Below are 16814 nucleotides of genomic sequence, written 5' to 3' on the forward strand. Positions count from 1 at the left end.
GATGATCTCCAAGAATTATTACAAAGACAGGAATACAGTTTTTATTTTATCAAAAGTGTTGCTTTCATGGAAAACATAAGTCATATAACCTGAGAGAGAGAGAGAGAGAGAGAGAGAGAATTAATTATTTGTTTTTGGATTATTGCAGATTTTTTATTTATTCGTTTTTGTGGCTAGATAGCAGATTTAATGACATCTAATTACCAAAGTAAAACTCCTATCCATTATATGGTAATTTTTTGCTCTATTTCATATTGCTAGAGCTTAGATCAGTAGGTTATACTGTGAGCTACATTTCTGTCGCGCATCACTGGAATTCTGTTAGTAAATGTGCTTCTATACAGACAGAAACATACACATAAATAAATAAATATATATATATTATATACTGTTTACAAGATTGTTTCCGTGAATAAAAGCTCACTTATTATGAGGTTCCAATTTTAACTGATAATCCTTATTCTAAATTCACTGGTTTAATTTCTAAAAAGAATATTGGAATTCATTTGGGCCCTAACCTCGATCCCACTTTTCACAAAGTATTTTTACAATAGTGTGAATTCACTTTCATGCAGAAAACATTGGAAAAATTTTTTTTTTTTAAATATGTAAAAGCCAAATCAATTTTCATCAACAACTCTACACTGTTTGATGCTAAACAGAATAATGCTTGTCAAAAAGAATAATCATTTAATAGATTCATAAGGCTTTTTTGATCACTGAAAATAGATTCATAAGGCTTTATTGATCACTGAAAATGAATTCACGTGTCAATGATGTCTTTTTTTTCATTTTTAGGTGAAAATATCCCCTTGAAACAACCTTTTGATGTTTACTACTGCACACACTATTAACTTACTCAAGATTGTTTGAAATGTTAGTGTTTTGTTAATAAGAATACTGTGCTGGTAAAAAGCCGTTAAAAAAGGGATGCAAGAGAGAAAATGCTGAAAATGTAATATAATAAATTCTCAGATATTTATCACAGAGTCAGCAATGAAAACGGAATCTAAGTTACAGCAGATATATTTTATGATTTATGGTTTTGAGTCCATCAAACTGATATGTATCAGTTTGCTATATTTTAGTCTGCCATTTATGAGTTACATACATTGAGCCCGCCGTATTCTTGGACTCTGAATTGATAGGCTCACACATTCACGGATTCCTCTTGGGAACATATACCCCCATTATTTGCAGAAAATTCACCTATTTGCGGTATTTTTCTACATGAAATATGTATACACAAATTCCTGTTTTTTTTTTATCAATTTCATCACTTTTTGTGATAAAACTATTAAAAAACTAGGTTTAAACCTTTTTAGTGGGTTTTTCTTGAGTTTTACTGAACAAAATAGGCAGTTTTAAGCATTTTCATAGGTGTTTCAACTATTCGCAGTTCTAGCTATTTTTGTTGGGTCTGCGAATATGGGGGGGGGGGGGGGGGGGGGGGGGGGGGGGGGGGGGGGGGGGGGGGGGGGGGGGGGGGGGGGGGGGGGGGGGGGGGGGGGGGGGGGGGGGGGGGGGGGGGGGGGGGGGGGGGGGGGGGGGGAACTACACATATGCATAATTGAAGTCATAAAATAATTCAGTCAGATGTAAATAAATATAATCAGGTTTGGGTACCATTTCACTCACTACAAGTATGAGTAAATTTAATCATTGGTCACCCTTTGATTAAGGGGACAATTTTCTAAATTATGACTTTCCCAATTTGGTGCTAACCTTCATGATAGAAACAGTATTAGTGTACATTCAGATACCTTTACGTGACTTACTTAGTTATTGAGTAAGACTTACTCGGGGTGTTTCCTCTGTTCCCTTCTTCTGCCATCTTTTAGATTTTCAGACCCTTCAACACGAGCCTTTGTCTCTTTACATGTATGTCTGCATGTGAAACATGTTCCCCTCAGTGTTATAACTCTTCAACTCATCTTTGGTTACCTAGGGGTTGCTCACTCATCAGAATGCACACCTTGTCCAGAGGGTACATTTAGCGGACCAGGTGCAAATTCATGCACGGAGTGTGACGAAGGCACGTATGCTGAAAGGGGATCGTCGGAGTGCTTGCCCTGTGATCCTGAAAAAGAGTATGCCCCAAGAGGATCTCCCAAGTGTTTGAAGAGACCTCCCTGCACCACAAAAGACTACTATGAAATTGACTCGGCTTGTGATGAAAACAATCAGGTGAGATAATAGTTGCATGTACCTGTGATTTATTAATTGGATTAATTCTAAAGACAGCGTTGCAACTGCTGTGACCATCGGCGGTTGGACAGATGAGCTAGTGAGTTTTAAACTCATGGCTGCGTACATGGATTATAAATGTACGTGCATGCACGGTAAGTAAAATGTAGTTCTGTATTGTTTATATAGTATCTGTGTTTTTGGAAAAAATATCTCAACTTACCAGATAGATTGGAAATGATTCTGATTTAGGTATCAAAATTTGATAGGGCTTATGAATTGATCCCAAGTGCAAAGATGCACTTGTGCTTTATATTTACACAGTTATAGACAAGAAATATGAGGTCATCATCATATACCTTTGTTGACAAAATTAATACTTGAGAATGAGATGATTACTTCAGGACTTTATCTATTCTCAGACTAGAGCCATCTACAAATGGATTGAGAACCGTGTCTGCCGAGAGCAAATGGAGGGTTCAGTGTCCCTACCTCCTTCAGGGAAAGTGAAGACTTGTCCCCCTTGTAACCCGGGAATGCATTACACCTCTGGAACAGGTAAGAGGAAAATGTTCCGATACGTAATACAAACCCTCGGTCCTTTACACATGGAATTACTTACAGCGCAGCTGGAGCCGGTAGTAAGCTTTCGAACAAGGTGGTTCGGTAGTTAACTGCTTGTCCAATAGTCGGGAGTCCCGACTGGAAGGTAAACATTCACTTTACTTTCAGCCGCCGACTGAGCAAGACATGTGTTCGCCTCTCTTCCAGCCATTGTCGTTTGCTTTCGCCTTCGCTTGACGAAGTCTTTTGTTTGTATGGTATATCTTTGGTAGTACTTTGAGTGATTGTAAGTACTTACCATTGTTACCTTTTTTCATTCATTGTGTGTATTGAAGTCTTGTACTGAAATGAGCAGCCATGAGACAGGGACCCCCCACCCCCCAGTCAGCCGCAGATTGTGCCCTGGCGTGGAGGGCCGTAGGTGCAGGGCCTTCAGATCCCTCGAGGACGTGGATCCTCATGACCTGTGTACTTGGTGTTGAGGGCAAGATTGCTCTTGCGCCGACACTTGTGTAATATGTGTATCTTGGTCGGAGGAGCAGTGGGAGCGATACGAGGGGAGGAGCAAGGCGCGTAGGCCGGCTAAGGTGTCAGAGGAGGGCTCTCCAGCGACACCATTGGTTACGGACATGTCATCTTCTTTCCTTGCTCTGTGTCAGCTCCCGCGTATGGCTCCCAAACAGGTTAACCCGGAGCTAGTTAGGCTAACACCAGGGGTGTCTCTTCAACACCTGCTGGCTGAGGTTCTCGCAGTGAGAGGCACTGGATTTGGAAGCAACTGCCATGGCGGCCTTCCAAGCAGTCTCCTGGCTGGACCTGTGGTCCCTCACGGTGTCCAGGGTCGCGGCCTCCTTGGGAAACATGACTCCCGAAGGAGACCCAGCTTTTGGGAGATTGTGTCAGTCTGGAGGTAGGGCTATCTCCTACCTGGCCCACCAGACGGCCAACCTCGAGTGACCAGGTCGGCAGGGCGCGAGGCAGCTTTGGGTCTGAGGAACGGACCGTTGCTGGGTTCCTCCTCTCTCTTCCATAGAGAGATGGTGGACGCTGCAGTGGAACAGCAGTGTACTGAGGACAGTGACCGCCTAGTCCACCAGGCAGTCTCGAAGGCGGTTGGGCAGCCTCGAGCCTCTGCGGCCAAGTCTCGGAGCTCGGCTAGCGCTTCCTCTGCAGCCAAGATGACTTCCTCGTCGAGGCCGAGAGGAAAGACCCAGCCTTCGACTTCTGCTGTAAGGAGTGATTGTCAGCCCTCCTCCTTTTCCCGAGGAGGATCCGGGAAGAAGAAGTCGAAGAAGGGGAAACGTTAGGGACAGCGTTCCCCCTCACCTGCTGCCGGAAGTGGAGGTGTGCATGGCGAGCCATTGGGCAACTTGGCAGCACGACGGAGCCGAGACCTGGATAGTGGATGTCCTTCGGAAGGGATATCTACTAACCTTCGAATTGCAGCCACCCCTCACCTCCAACCCGGTCCATCTGCAGACGTACGTCCCAGGTTCAGCCAGGGACATAGCGCTTTGGCAATAGGTAGATGTCATGCTGAGCAAGCGAGCTGTGGAGGTCGTACGGGATCAGTCGCCAGGCTTTTACAGCCAACTTTTCCTGGTAGAGAAGTCATCGGGGGGCTGGCGCCCGGTGATAGATCTCTCTCCCTTGAACTGATTCGTTCGCCAGACTTGGTTCACAATGGAAACGGCACGCTCCGTGCTCGAATCCGTCAGGGAAATCAACTTCATGCTTTCTGTGGACCTGAAGGATGCATATTTCCAGATACCCATCCACCAGTCCTCCAGGAAGTACCTCTGCTTCATCCTCGATGGGACGCTGTACCAATTCAGGGCACTTTGCTTCGGTCTCTCAACCGCCCCACTGGTGTTCACGTGAGTGTTCACACTAGTGTCTGCTTGGGCCCATTTGGTAGGGATACGCCTTCTGAGGTATCTTGACGATTGGCTGTTCCTGGCGAGCTCCCGCTTCCAGTTGCTGCAAGACAGGGATTGATTCCTCAAATTCTGCCGCAATCTGGGGATTGTGGTGAACTTCGAGAAGTCAGATCTCGAGCCCAAGCAGAGGATGAAGTACCTGGGTATGCTGATCGACTCGGTAGCAGGGCAAGTCTTCCCCGCTGACTCGCGGATCAGCAGGTTCGGGGAGGCAGCCAGACAGTTCCTGTCTCGACAGGAGCAGCCAGCTCAGCAGTGGCAGGTTGTGATCGGTCACCTGTCACCTCTCGAGAAGTTAGTCCCTCACGGGCGTCTTCACCTGCAGTCTCTTCAGTGGAAGCTAAAGGAGTGTTGGTCACAGGCAAGAGACCCGCCGTACCTCCCCGTCCCTCTCACGGAGGAGGTGAGGCAGGGCTTAGCCTGGTGGCTGGATGACAGGAACCTCGTAAGAGGAGTGCCTCTCCGCACTCCCCCCCCTGGAGATGCTGCTGTTCTCAGATGCGTGGACCGAGGGATGGGTGAACACCTGGAGGAGTTGCTGGTTGCAGGTGTGTGGGATCATTACAACAAGCAGGAGGTGTGTGGGATCATTACAACAAGCACCTTCACATCAACGTCCTGGAGCTCAAGGCAGCGTTCCTTGCTCTCCAAGAGTTCCAGGAACGGGTGATGGGAAACTCGGTGGTGTTGATGAGCGACAACACCACGGTAGTGGCTTATGTCAACAAACGGGGGGGGCGGGCTAGTGTCCCTCCCGTTGCACCAGTTGACGATGCAGGTTCACGAGTGGGCCGTAGCTCACTCGGTAGAGCTATCAGCCAGATACATTCCAGGCAAGAGGAACGTAGTGGCAGACAAGCTCAGCCGTCGGAATCAGGTGATTGGGACCGAATGGTCTCTTCACCCAGACGTGGCGGAAAGGCTCTTCGACCTGTGGGGGCATCCAGTCGTGGATCTGTTCGCCACCCGGCACAACAGGAAACTCGAGGCTTTCTTCTCAGTTGTGCCGGACCCATGGGCAGCTGCAGAGGATGCTCATTAACACCCATGGGACAACCTCTTCATCTACGCCTTTCCCCCGTTCTGTCTGATTCGCAAGGTGATCAGCAGGGTACTGGTCACCGCGAATCTTCGGATGATTCTGGTGGCACCCAAATGACCTCAGGCCGTTTGGTATCCGGACCTGCTGGCTCTGCTCGCCGAAGCACCGAGAGAGATTCCCCCCTGGCACAACCTCCTGTGCCAACCACACGTGGAACGGTACCACCTAGCGGTTCGGTCCCTGTCTCTTCACGGCTGGCTGTTATCCACCATCTCTTGCAAGCAAGAGGCTTTCCTCGCCGAGCAGCAACAGAGATGGCTGGGTACCTCAAACAGTCCTCTGCAGCGGTGTACCAGGGGAAGTGGTCCATCTTCTGTGGTTGGTGTCGTGGACGGGGTCTCTCTCCACTCAGAGCCACTCTTCAGCAGGTAGTGGATTTCCTCATCTTCCTTCGCCGAGAGAAGCTCCTCTCCATCTCCACAGTTAAAGGATACAGAGCCGCCCTGGCCCTAGTCTCCCTCCTGATGAAGAGCGAGAGGTCTTGCCCACCCTTCGAGCCACTCCAAGAGTCGTCAGACAGGGATCTGACCCTCAAGACCGTCTTTCTGCTGGCCCTGGCATCGGCGAAGAGAGTAGGGGAACTGCATGTTCTTCGCTATGGCGCTATCTGAAGAAAACTCAGCACCTCAGGGCTGAGTGTCGACGCCTCTTCGTTAGCACCCGGGTTACCAAGAAGGAAGTGTCCAAGAACACTCTTTCTTTATGGCTTTGCAAGGTGATCAGGAAGGCGTGCGCTTCAGACAGGAGTGACAACACTGGTACCCTTTGTCCGAGAGCCCACAAAGTCAGAGGTATTGGTCCAACCCTTGCGTTCCCCAAGAACTTCTCCGTGGCACAGGTGCTGAAGACAGGGGCTTGGGCCAATCAGACCACTTTCAAGTCCTTCTACCTTCAGGAATGGAAGAGTGAATGAGAGTGTGACTGGCTTCTCTTACTCCTCTTTTCTTACCTCTACCTGTGGGCAGAGGGTGGCGGTCGTCACTACGCTGGACAGGAGGCCAATGCAGGTAAGCTACGCAACTGAGCTCCGTCCTATCCCTTTCACTAAGGATAGGAGCGGTTATCCACCACTCCCCTAACAAGGGGGGTAGTGGATGCCAACAAGAGACAAACCCAAGACCTTATATTTGGCTCTTGCGTAGGAACTAGTTCTTGCTTGCTATTCATAAGAGGCACGCTTGCCTCCCTCTTATGAATTTGGTCCAGAGGTCTGACCACTGATCCTGTGGTGCACACCCCGATCAGTTGGGCAGAGGCTAGGATCCCTCCCTCAGCTCTTACGACCAGGGAGGGAACCAAGGTCAGACGAACACCAGTCTGTTCATAAGATTCCACCCACCAATAAGTGAGTCTTCCATATGTAAAGGACCGAGGGTTAGTATTACGTGTCGGAACAAATCACAATTTGTTGTAAATTGTATTTTTTCTAACTATACAAACCTGAGGTCCTTTACACATAGTCCCACCTCATGCCACCCCTCACTCTGTTCCTGGGCCTAAAGCAAAGTGAATGTTTATCTTCCAGTTGGACGGGACTCCCGACTATCTGAAAAGCAGTTAACACTTTAATGCCGATTGGACGTATTAAACGTTGATATAAATTGTCTGTTGGGTGCCGATTGGACGTATGGTACGTCGATATAAAAGTTTTTTTTAAATATGCGGAAAAATAGTTATAGGCCTACTAGGCAAAGCCTTTAAATCACACGCCTTGGGGGATGCTGGGAGCTCACGGATCAAGGCGTTGTTTTGTTTACAATCGTTACCCAGGCGCGCAAGCGCGAATTTCTTTCTTCTCACTAAAAAGTATCAGCGACACATCTCAGAAATTATTTCGTCATTTTGACATAATTTTTGCACCATTTTATATTAGCCGTTAGATGGAGTATTATATATGAAAATGTGCGCACTTTCATGTAGAATACAACCAAAAACAACTCATGGTTGTAGCTTTTATCAGTTTTGAAATATTTTCATATAGATAACGATAAGTGCCAAAATTTCAACCTTCGGTCAACTTTGACTCTACCGAAATGGTCGAAAAACGCAGTTGTAAGCTAAAACTCTTATATTCTAGTAATATTCAATCATTTACCTTCATTTTGCAACATTGGACGTCTCTAGCACAATATTTCGATTTATGGTGAATTTATGAAAAAACTTTTTACTTACGTCCGCGCGGTGACTCTTCCGAAAAGATCATACATTTTTTCGTCCGATTGTCGTAATGTTTGCACCATTTTAAATTAGCCGTTACATAAAGTTTTATATATGAAAATGTGCGCAATTTCATGTAGAATACAACGAAAAACAACCTATGGTTGTAGCTTTTATCAGTTTTGAAATATTTTCATATAAATAACGATAAGTGCCAAAATTTCAACCTTCGGTCAACTTTGACTCGACCGAAAGTGTCGAAAAACGCAATTGTAAGCTAAAACTCGTACATTGTAGTAATATTCAATCATTTACCTTTATTTTTCAACAAATTGGAAGTCTTTAGCACTATATTTTGATTTATGGTGAATTTATGAAAAAAAAAAAAACATTTTTCTTACGTCCGCGCGGTAACTCTTCCGAAAAAATCATAAATATTTTCGTCCAATTGTCGTAATGTTTGCACCATTTTAAATTAGCCGTTACATAAAGTTTTATATATGAAAATGTGCGCAATTTCATGTAGAATACATCTAAAAACAACCCATGGTTGTAGCTTTTATCAGTTTTGAAATATTTTCATATAAATAACGATAAGTGCCAAAATTTCAACCTTCGGTCAACTTTGACTCGACCGAAATGGTCAGAAAAACGCAGTTGTAAGCTAAAACTCTTATATTCTAGTAATATTCAATCATTTACCTTTATTTTGCAACAAATTGGAAGTCTCTAACACAATATTTCGATTTATGATGAATTTATGAAATAAACTTTTTCCTTACGTCCTCGCGGTAACTCTTCCGAAAAAATCATACATTTTTTCTTCCGATTGTCGTAATGTTTGCACCATTTTAAATTAGCCGTTACATAAAGTTTTATATATGAAAATGTGCGCAATTTCATGTAAAATACAACGAAAAACAACCTATGGTTGTAGCTTTTATAAGTTTTGAAATATTTTCATATAAATAACGATAAATAGAAAAAATTCGTCCTTCGGTCAACTTTAACTCGACCGAAATGGTCGAAAACTGCCATTGTAAGCTACAACACTTACAGTCTAGTAATATTCAATCAATTACCTTCATTTTGCATTAAACTGGAAGTCTCAAGCACAATATTTCGATTTAAGGTGAATTTTTGAAAACAGCTTTTTTTTACGTATGCGCGTTACGAATTCATGCATCATTTTGTGATAATATTTTCTCTGTGTTGCCTTGATCGTTTTACAATGTGTTATATACCAAAATGATCGCAATTTAGTGTACAATACAACGAAAAAAATTAACTCGTTAGCTTTAACCGTTTTGCTCAAAGCACGATTTGTATACAATTATATATGAATTTTTTTTTGCGCTGTCATATATCCCAATATTTATATATGATAATTATATTTTTTTTCATTTCTGATGGTTGCATACTAAACTTCAGACAATGACAAAAAAGGAGCCAAAAATAAACTCTTAATCTTGAAAACTAAGCGTACTGTGACTTTTTGAAAAAAAAAATTTTTTTTGCTTTGGCGCTCACTCGCGAACGCTGCCGGCACACGGGAGACGATTTTTAAAATACCGCTTCGGCGTTTAAGGGTTAACTACCGAACCACCTTGTTCGAAAGCTTACGACCGGTTCCAGCTGCACTGTAAGTTTGTATAGTTAGGAAAAATACAATTTACGACAAATTGTGATTTTTTAAAGAATATTTTTCATACTTCTGGGGCAAGTAAAAGAATTTTGAAAATGCATGCGTACTTCATTCTGCACTTCAAGGGCATTATTGACTGCATAATGTTTATTTATAAAATGAATGCCGCCATAAAATAACAGTACATCAGATAAAACCAATGCAGACACTGTGGAATGCTGATTACCCAGTACAATGGTCTGCAGAATCACCATACAAAGAAGTCTACAGTGATAATGCCCAAGTACTTTCTGTGGTGTAAAATCCATATTTTTTTAACAAACATTTTGGAGTTATATTTATATTTGGTTCACCAGGATGTGTGACATGTCCGAGAGGTACCCACAGTGACGGCATTTCTCCCTGCCGCCCTTGTCCACCCAGCACAGCTCCTAACTATGGCTATCGGTACCAGTGGTGGTCATCCATGCCACCCAACATGGCAGCCACATGCATGCCTGCTGATCGTAAGTTAGCATTTTAAGTACACAGTAGCCTCCACATGCTTTTGCTCAGATTTTGTAACATAAAATTAATTATAAGTGTTAAGGCAAAACTTGAGAAAAGATTCGATTTGTCCAGCTGTGTGCCTATCGTGGTTAAGTAACCTCCCGATTCTAACCTAACCCATTCAAGGGCCCCTTGTCCAGCCTCATCACACGTGCAAGAGCACCAGATCCCCTCATTATTCGCAGTCACTGAATCATGAAATGGCAGTGGAGATCTCGTCAAGGTTTATTGTTTTTAATTGTTATTGTTAAATGGTATTCATAGGATATTTTTCGTTGTATTTTTACAGACTTTGGCTGCAGTGGATCCGATGGCTGGCAAGTGAATGGAGATCACATCCATTCTGGTAGAGGTCATTCAGACGATGCTTACTTAGTGCTGAGTCTCAAGGTAATGTAGATGATTTTTTTTTTACATTATATACAGAAAATATATTATTGCTGTGTCCAGTAATATTATCTATTAGTTGTATTGTAATGTATCTGTTTATTCTCTCAGCTTTCGCAAAGTTAGGAATGTAAAATATTAATTTCTTTAGTTTTGTCATTACTTTTTTAGTCATACATGATTTACCATTATATTTACTAAGAACATTTTGTAGTCACACACACAGTTTACATGCATAAACAACTGAACAACTGGCAGAAAAGGTTATTTAATGAAAGGGCATTTTATAAAGCCATTAAAGTTGAAACATTTTTTGGATAACTCCAGTTCATGCCAGGTAAAGTTTCTATCTTGCGACATTTCAAATGCCTTTGAAATTCAAAAATATTGCTCAGGATCTCAACCTGTAATATCATACAATGCCGCTTTATCCAATTCAAGTAAATCCAGTTGTCATTGATTTTATCGTTGTAACTTGAAAGCCTGTGTACTGACAGTTACATTTTATGAAAAGAATTCACATTCTGAAGCTATTGCTTTAGACTATAACACAAACAACTAAATCGGACTGTACACATTGTTGTTGTTTTGTTTGTTATTGTATTATAACTAGAAACTTTGTGCACTCAAGAGCTTGAAGCTCAGAATCAAATCCGTAATACCTTTAATATACATCATGTGCTGGGACTTTTAGGGTCATTAACACGTCCTTGTCATTGTCAGTATTATGACATTGAAAGTGACTGAGTAGTTGTTTACCAATCTACTACAGTTATCGTTTTATTCTTGAATGATCTGTATGTGTACAAATTTGATTTAATTGTTGGGTCATCCATTTTGTTGTGAAACCTGCTTATATGACAAATTACACAAAATATGAAACTGCTTTTGTTTTGATATTTATAAGTGATTGTTCTAGAATGTCCTATTTTTATGTCTTAAGTTTAGACATGTTTAGTGATTAATGGGTTTTATGGCAAAGAAGTTTTATCAATGAACAGGAAAAACTTAAGGATGGATATACAAGTATATTTTGTTCCAATTTTATGTTAATCTTCGTAAGAATTAAGCTCCTCTGTAATGTTTAATGTTGCAATATTGTTGCTACCAAACTACAATATATTGCAATTTTGTAATCACTGGCCTGATTGATTAGCTACCCAAAATTCCCCATTATACCCAGTTTAAATGAAAAACTACTTTGAATGTGGAGATTGATATCTTTTCTGGTTCAACAGGTTGGAGGATTTAGGGGTCGGGAAGGATTTGTCAATGGCCATCCAATGGAGGTTGGCAGGATCTCCTTTACTTTTGAGCTCGTTTGCGTCACAGACTGTGAATTTGTCTTCATGGAGGTTCGTGAAGTGATGAGTCAAAATTTGTGAAAGGGCAAATTGTGTCAAATGCTGTGGATGTCACAGAAATTTAGAAAAATATGATTATATCAACGTGTTTTAGTAGACAAATATCACAAATCACTGACAGAGCAGCAGTGCTTTCAGCTGTTTTCTTTTACATAGCCATATACTTTAATTAGCATATGTGAGTTGAAATAGATTAATTGTTGCTCATTTTCTGTTTTGTAGGCTTCCGCAACCAAGGGGGTGGTTGTGGTACAAAGGTGGGCAGGTGCTCAGCAGCGTCTGTACTACAGCTACGGTGTTACTAGAAATGACTCGTACACTTTCTCTTGGGCATTCCTGAAGGTATGTGTCTAGACAGCGTTATCCTTAAAGAATGCCTGTTTACCAGGATATGTTTCGTAAAAATTCTGCTAAATAAGTAAACTCTATTTCGTAAAAAAAATTGTCATATTATTTCTGTCATCACTGAAAGTTTTTTTAACCAAAGTTGATTATATATCTTTACATTAGCTTAGAAGAAAAGTGCTATAAGAAAAAGAAAGCATTGGAAGAAGGCTATTTAAATAGAAATCTTCATATGGAATCAGTGACAAATTTATGACTGTAGTGGTAATGCAAAAAGGAATCAGCTCATGTGGAATGAAGTGGCTGATCAGATATGACATGTTTTTATCACCTAACTTTTTCTTCCATCTGTACTGCCACTTAACACACCACCTTTTGGATTCCCATTTACTCTCTTAAGCTCACTTCTGTGAGGATTGTTTTATTCCATTTTCTTGCCCACATTCATATTCATTTGCCATCCTCTGCAGATTTTCTTTGCTATTACTGACCAACCCTGTAATTGTCTAACATTAATTATTCCACATTCCATTCACGGTAGGTTTTACCATTGTGCACAACACCTGGTCTTTTTTGTTACTCCTTTCTTCACTCCAACCTTCAAAAGCACATAATGGCATTCAAAGATCTTACACACATAGTTTTACGTCATATGTGAAATGCCCAAATAAATAGTAACATTTTTTAACGCACGGTCTTTTCATTGTAAATTTTAGTAACTTGAACTTTGAGAATTTCTCCAGCTTTCGTGATTTTTCCTTTCATAAATTCCGATTTTCACACAGGTATCGTGGGAAAAGAGTTACATGCGCCTTGGGTCTTCACGGCTCTATGAAACAGATATGGCTAAGATATTCAGTATTAATGTCACAAATACAATTGATGGAGGGGCATCTACCTGCATACCCTGCCCTCAGGTAAAGGATAGCCTTCGTTTTAGTACCTATAATCATATCTTATGTCCATAAATAAGCTGCAGAATCTTTTGATGAATAATAACATACATTTAGCTCAAGTAATGAGTATTCAAAAACTAGTCTCATGATGGTAGTGGGCAAGTTACTTAGTTTGCCATCAGTAATAGATGTGTGGTATTGGAGACTTAACCAGAAGGAAAGGCAAATATACTTCTCTCATACATATCTCTTTATAGGCTCCAGCAACTACTGGATGCATTCCATGCCCAGCAGGGCATTATATAGAACCCAACACGACTGAGTGCACAAAATGTCCACCTGACACAGTTGTCACGGACCCGTTACCCTATGGAAAAGATTCCTGTCTTCCCTGCGGTCCAGGGCTCACTGCTCCTGACCACCTCACGTGTATTGTGCAGTGTCGCCTCACCATCGACAATAAAACTTACGACCTTACAAATATTAGCAGGTGAGATTTCATGGTACAATGAATCAGAAATATACAATATTATATTTCTTTGAGTTTTGTTCTGTGTTTTCATTCTGAATTCCAATATTTTAATTCAATCCATACTCAAGCACCGACCCCTTTTCTTCCAGGAATTACAATGTAAAAACATTTTCTCAGTTCAGGTGTCTTAATGTTTGGGGTTGATAATTCTATTTTATTTTCTTCATACTCTCAAATTATTCAGAAATTTCCATTATTCACTTTTCCTTTTTAGTTTGATACCCTTATTGTGCAAGATGTAGTCTAGCAAACGAATCACAGCCGTTTAAGAACAAAATGTAAAACATGGCATGTCATGCTTCATTTCATTATACCTACTATATGATGTAGTAAAATGGAAATTACTTCAAGTCACCCTCAGAAACATTGTTTACTTATGTTATTTTTTTAAGGATTATTACCAGAAAATATTACATTTACAAAAACTGTCATTTATGTGAATTTAGATTTTACTGAATTCTCATTCTTGAACTTCTTACTTTTCATGGGTGTTTAAACATATAAAATATAGATTCAAAGTTATTTGAATAATTATGGACATTGACAGTTTTATCAATCTGTTATTGCCTAAAACAAAAATCCAATTTTATCAATCTGTTATTGCCTGAAACAAAAATCCCGTAGTATTCTAGAAAACGATACTGAGTGAATGTTTATACGGTTTTTTTTTTTTATAGTTTTGCTATAGAAAGTTCCGAGATCAGTTATTATGCTGAATAATGAAATTTTAAAGTTACAGTATGCCATGCAAATTAGCCACTAAAATTCAAATTTCCTGAATCTCAGGTGCGAACTGCTCACAACATTAGAAGAAACGCTGTTTTTGTAAGGTGTGAGAATAGCACGTTGTGTCAGAAGTTGACGGACTTACTGTCAGTTACCTTAATTAAAGATTATCACACGTTGAATTTACCTACGTGGTTTTCACGATCGTTGACCTACCCTGAGTAAAGAGCCTCACACACATACACACACACCCACACACACACACACACACACACACACACACACACACACACACACATAAACACAATGTAGCAAATTAGCTGAGCTGACGATGATCATGGAGAAACCACATGGGTCTAGGAAAACTATATCTAATTTTTATCAGATCACCATCATTCATATAATTGCATTAAGCTATAAATGTCCTTTAACATCCAATTCGTTCTACCTTGGAATTAGTATATTTTTCATATATGTTAACCGAAGGAGAATTTTTTAGTTTATAATAATTTCATCCTCTGAGTGTATTTTTGTGCATTTTTCTTAGTGCGTATTTATGTGTATTTTTCTTAAACAGTCCCAGAACGGTAATAGGCAGCACTCTGTTTACGTCATCTGGCAACAAGTTTTTCCACATGTTCAACATCTCAATATGTGGAAATACCAGTGTTGCTTGTTCCAACAACGTTTCATACAACATGGAAGGCGATAGTCCCACTGTGAGTATATAGTATGTTATTGTGACTTTCTTTTATGGTGATTAGTAGCTATACAGCCAGTCCATTAAAAGCCATTATCCTTTGCTCCCCAAAAATATTTTTGATAACTGTTACTTGATTTAATTGGCTTTTGGTGAGATTGTATTGTCATCCGCATAACTTAGTTCTAAGAAGTCCATTGTAATGAATATAATAAACAGCCTAGCATAGACTTGAAGATACATTCCAGGCAATTTAACCTTAGTGAACCAATGTAAACTAAGGTCTAGAGTTATCTACTACACCTTGATGTAGACCAAGGTCTAGAGTTATCTAGACCATGATGTAAACCAAGGTCTAGAGTTATCTAGACCTTGATGTAAACCAAGGTTGAAAGTTCTCAAGACCTTGATGTAAACAATGTTCCAAACAGGTCATGTCACGCGTCTGTCGCTCCACGATCGTTCCTGGTATGGAGGGATCTCGACATAGCCACATGCGGGCAGTAGCTACGCAGTCGGTGTCTTTAGGAGACCACCTGGTAGGTGTCACCACCAATAATTCTCTCATGAACATCTCGGTCATACCAGAGTTCACTCTTTCGAATACATCCGGACAGAAGGACCTTCACTTCTTCTACACGACTCCATTGTAAGTTGATGGGCTGTTCGTTAAAAACCGTAGGGGTGTTAGTGCCACACGTCAGTACACCTCACGTGGTGCTCTAAAGGCATTACTTAAGGTTCTTTGCAGCGTCCCTTTGGCCCCTAGATTCAACCCCTTTTATTCCTTTTACTGTGCCTCTGTTCTTATTCTCTTCCCTCCATCTTACTATCTACCCTACTAACAATTGTTCCATAATGCAATTGCGATGTTTTTCTCCTGTTACGCCTTTCAAACCTTTCTACTCTTAATTGCCATTTCATAGCTGAATGCCCACATAGGTCCAGTACTTGGCCTTTGGCCTAAATTCTATATTCCAACCCATTCCTGTTTGCCGTGATATGCTAACATAAACATAGTTCTGAAAATTCCCTGTGCTTTTTTTATTTTTTCAGCCTAGCAATTGCTATTAGTGATGATCATACACTTGTATATTATCTTTACAAAGGTCCACAAGTGCTTGTCCGAAAGGTCGGAGTACGACGGTGACACTACGATGTAATCCAGATGCCACAGGGCAGGGAGAGGTCAGTCTTCTGAGTCAGTGCCCCGATGGCACCTGCGATGGCTGTAATTTCCACTTCCTTTGGAAATCTCAGGTGGCTTGCCCAGAATGCTCCAAAGATGATTTGCTGTGAGTTCAGATTTTGAGCGCTTTAGAATATGTTTTCTGTTCATGGTAATCTAAATACACTAATTATTCTGTATACTTGAAATATATTAATATTTATATATATATATATATATATATTATATATATATGAGATATATATATAGTGATATATGATCTATATATATATATATATATATATATATATATATATATATATATTATATATTATATATATATAAAAGAATGAAAGAAGTCTTGTCAACTGTTTGTCTAATATCTACGTACCAATACCAATGCACAGGGAGGCCCATGGCGAATGCAAGAGCGGTCAACAACTAGTTCATTACATCACCTCAAAGACATGCCGTGCTCCAGATGGAATTCCACAAGGGAAGACTGTCCCTTGCACAACAAGGCTTCCTTTTATGATCGAGGTAAGATTTCTT

At 40.9% G+C, this 16814-nt stretch overlaps 1 protein-coding gene across 1 annotated transcript in view; it reads left to right on the forward strand.

Moving 5' to 3' along the window:
- Positions 1-16814, forward strand: part of LOC135206940 (endosome/lysosome-associated apoptosis and autophagy regulator family member 2-like) — a 31417-nt gene that overhangs the window by 12434 nt on the left and 2169 nt on the right. The window contains exons 6-17 of the mRNA XM_064238453.1: positions 1949-2187; positions 2610-2745; positions 9952-10101; positions 10434-10534; positions 11770-11886; positions 12118-12237; positions 13026-13157; positions 13394-13626; positions 14972-15113; positions 15526-15743; positions 16204-16389; positions 16670-16802. Coding sequence (XP_064094523.1) covers positions 1949-2187; positions 2610-2745; positions 9952-10101; positions 10434-10534; positions 11770-11886; positions 12118-12237; positions 13026-13157; positions 13394-13626; positions 14972-15113; positions 15526-15743; positions 16204-16389; positions 16670-16802 — 1907 coding nt within the window. The remainder of the gene's footprint in view (positions 1-1948; positions 2188-2609; positions 2746-9951; positions 10102-10433; positions 10535-11769; positions 11887-12117; positions 12238-13025; positions 13158-13393; positions 13627-14971; positions 15114-15525; positions 15744-16203; positions 16390-16669; positions 16803-16814) is intronic.

The sequence above is a fragment of the Macrobrachium nipponense genome, chromosome 31, assembly GCF_015104395.2.
Source record: "Macrobrachium nipponense isolate FS-2020 chromosome 31, ASM1510439v2, whole genome shotgun sequence".
Taxonomy (NCBI): domain Eukaryota; kingdom Metazoa; phylum Arthropoda; class Malacostraca; order Decapoda; family Palaemonidae; genus Macrobrachium; species Macrobrachium nipponense.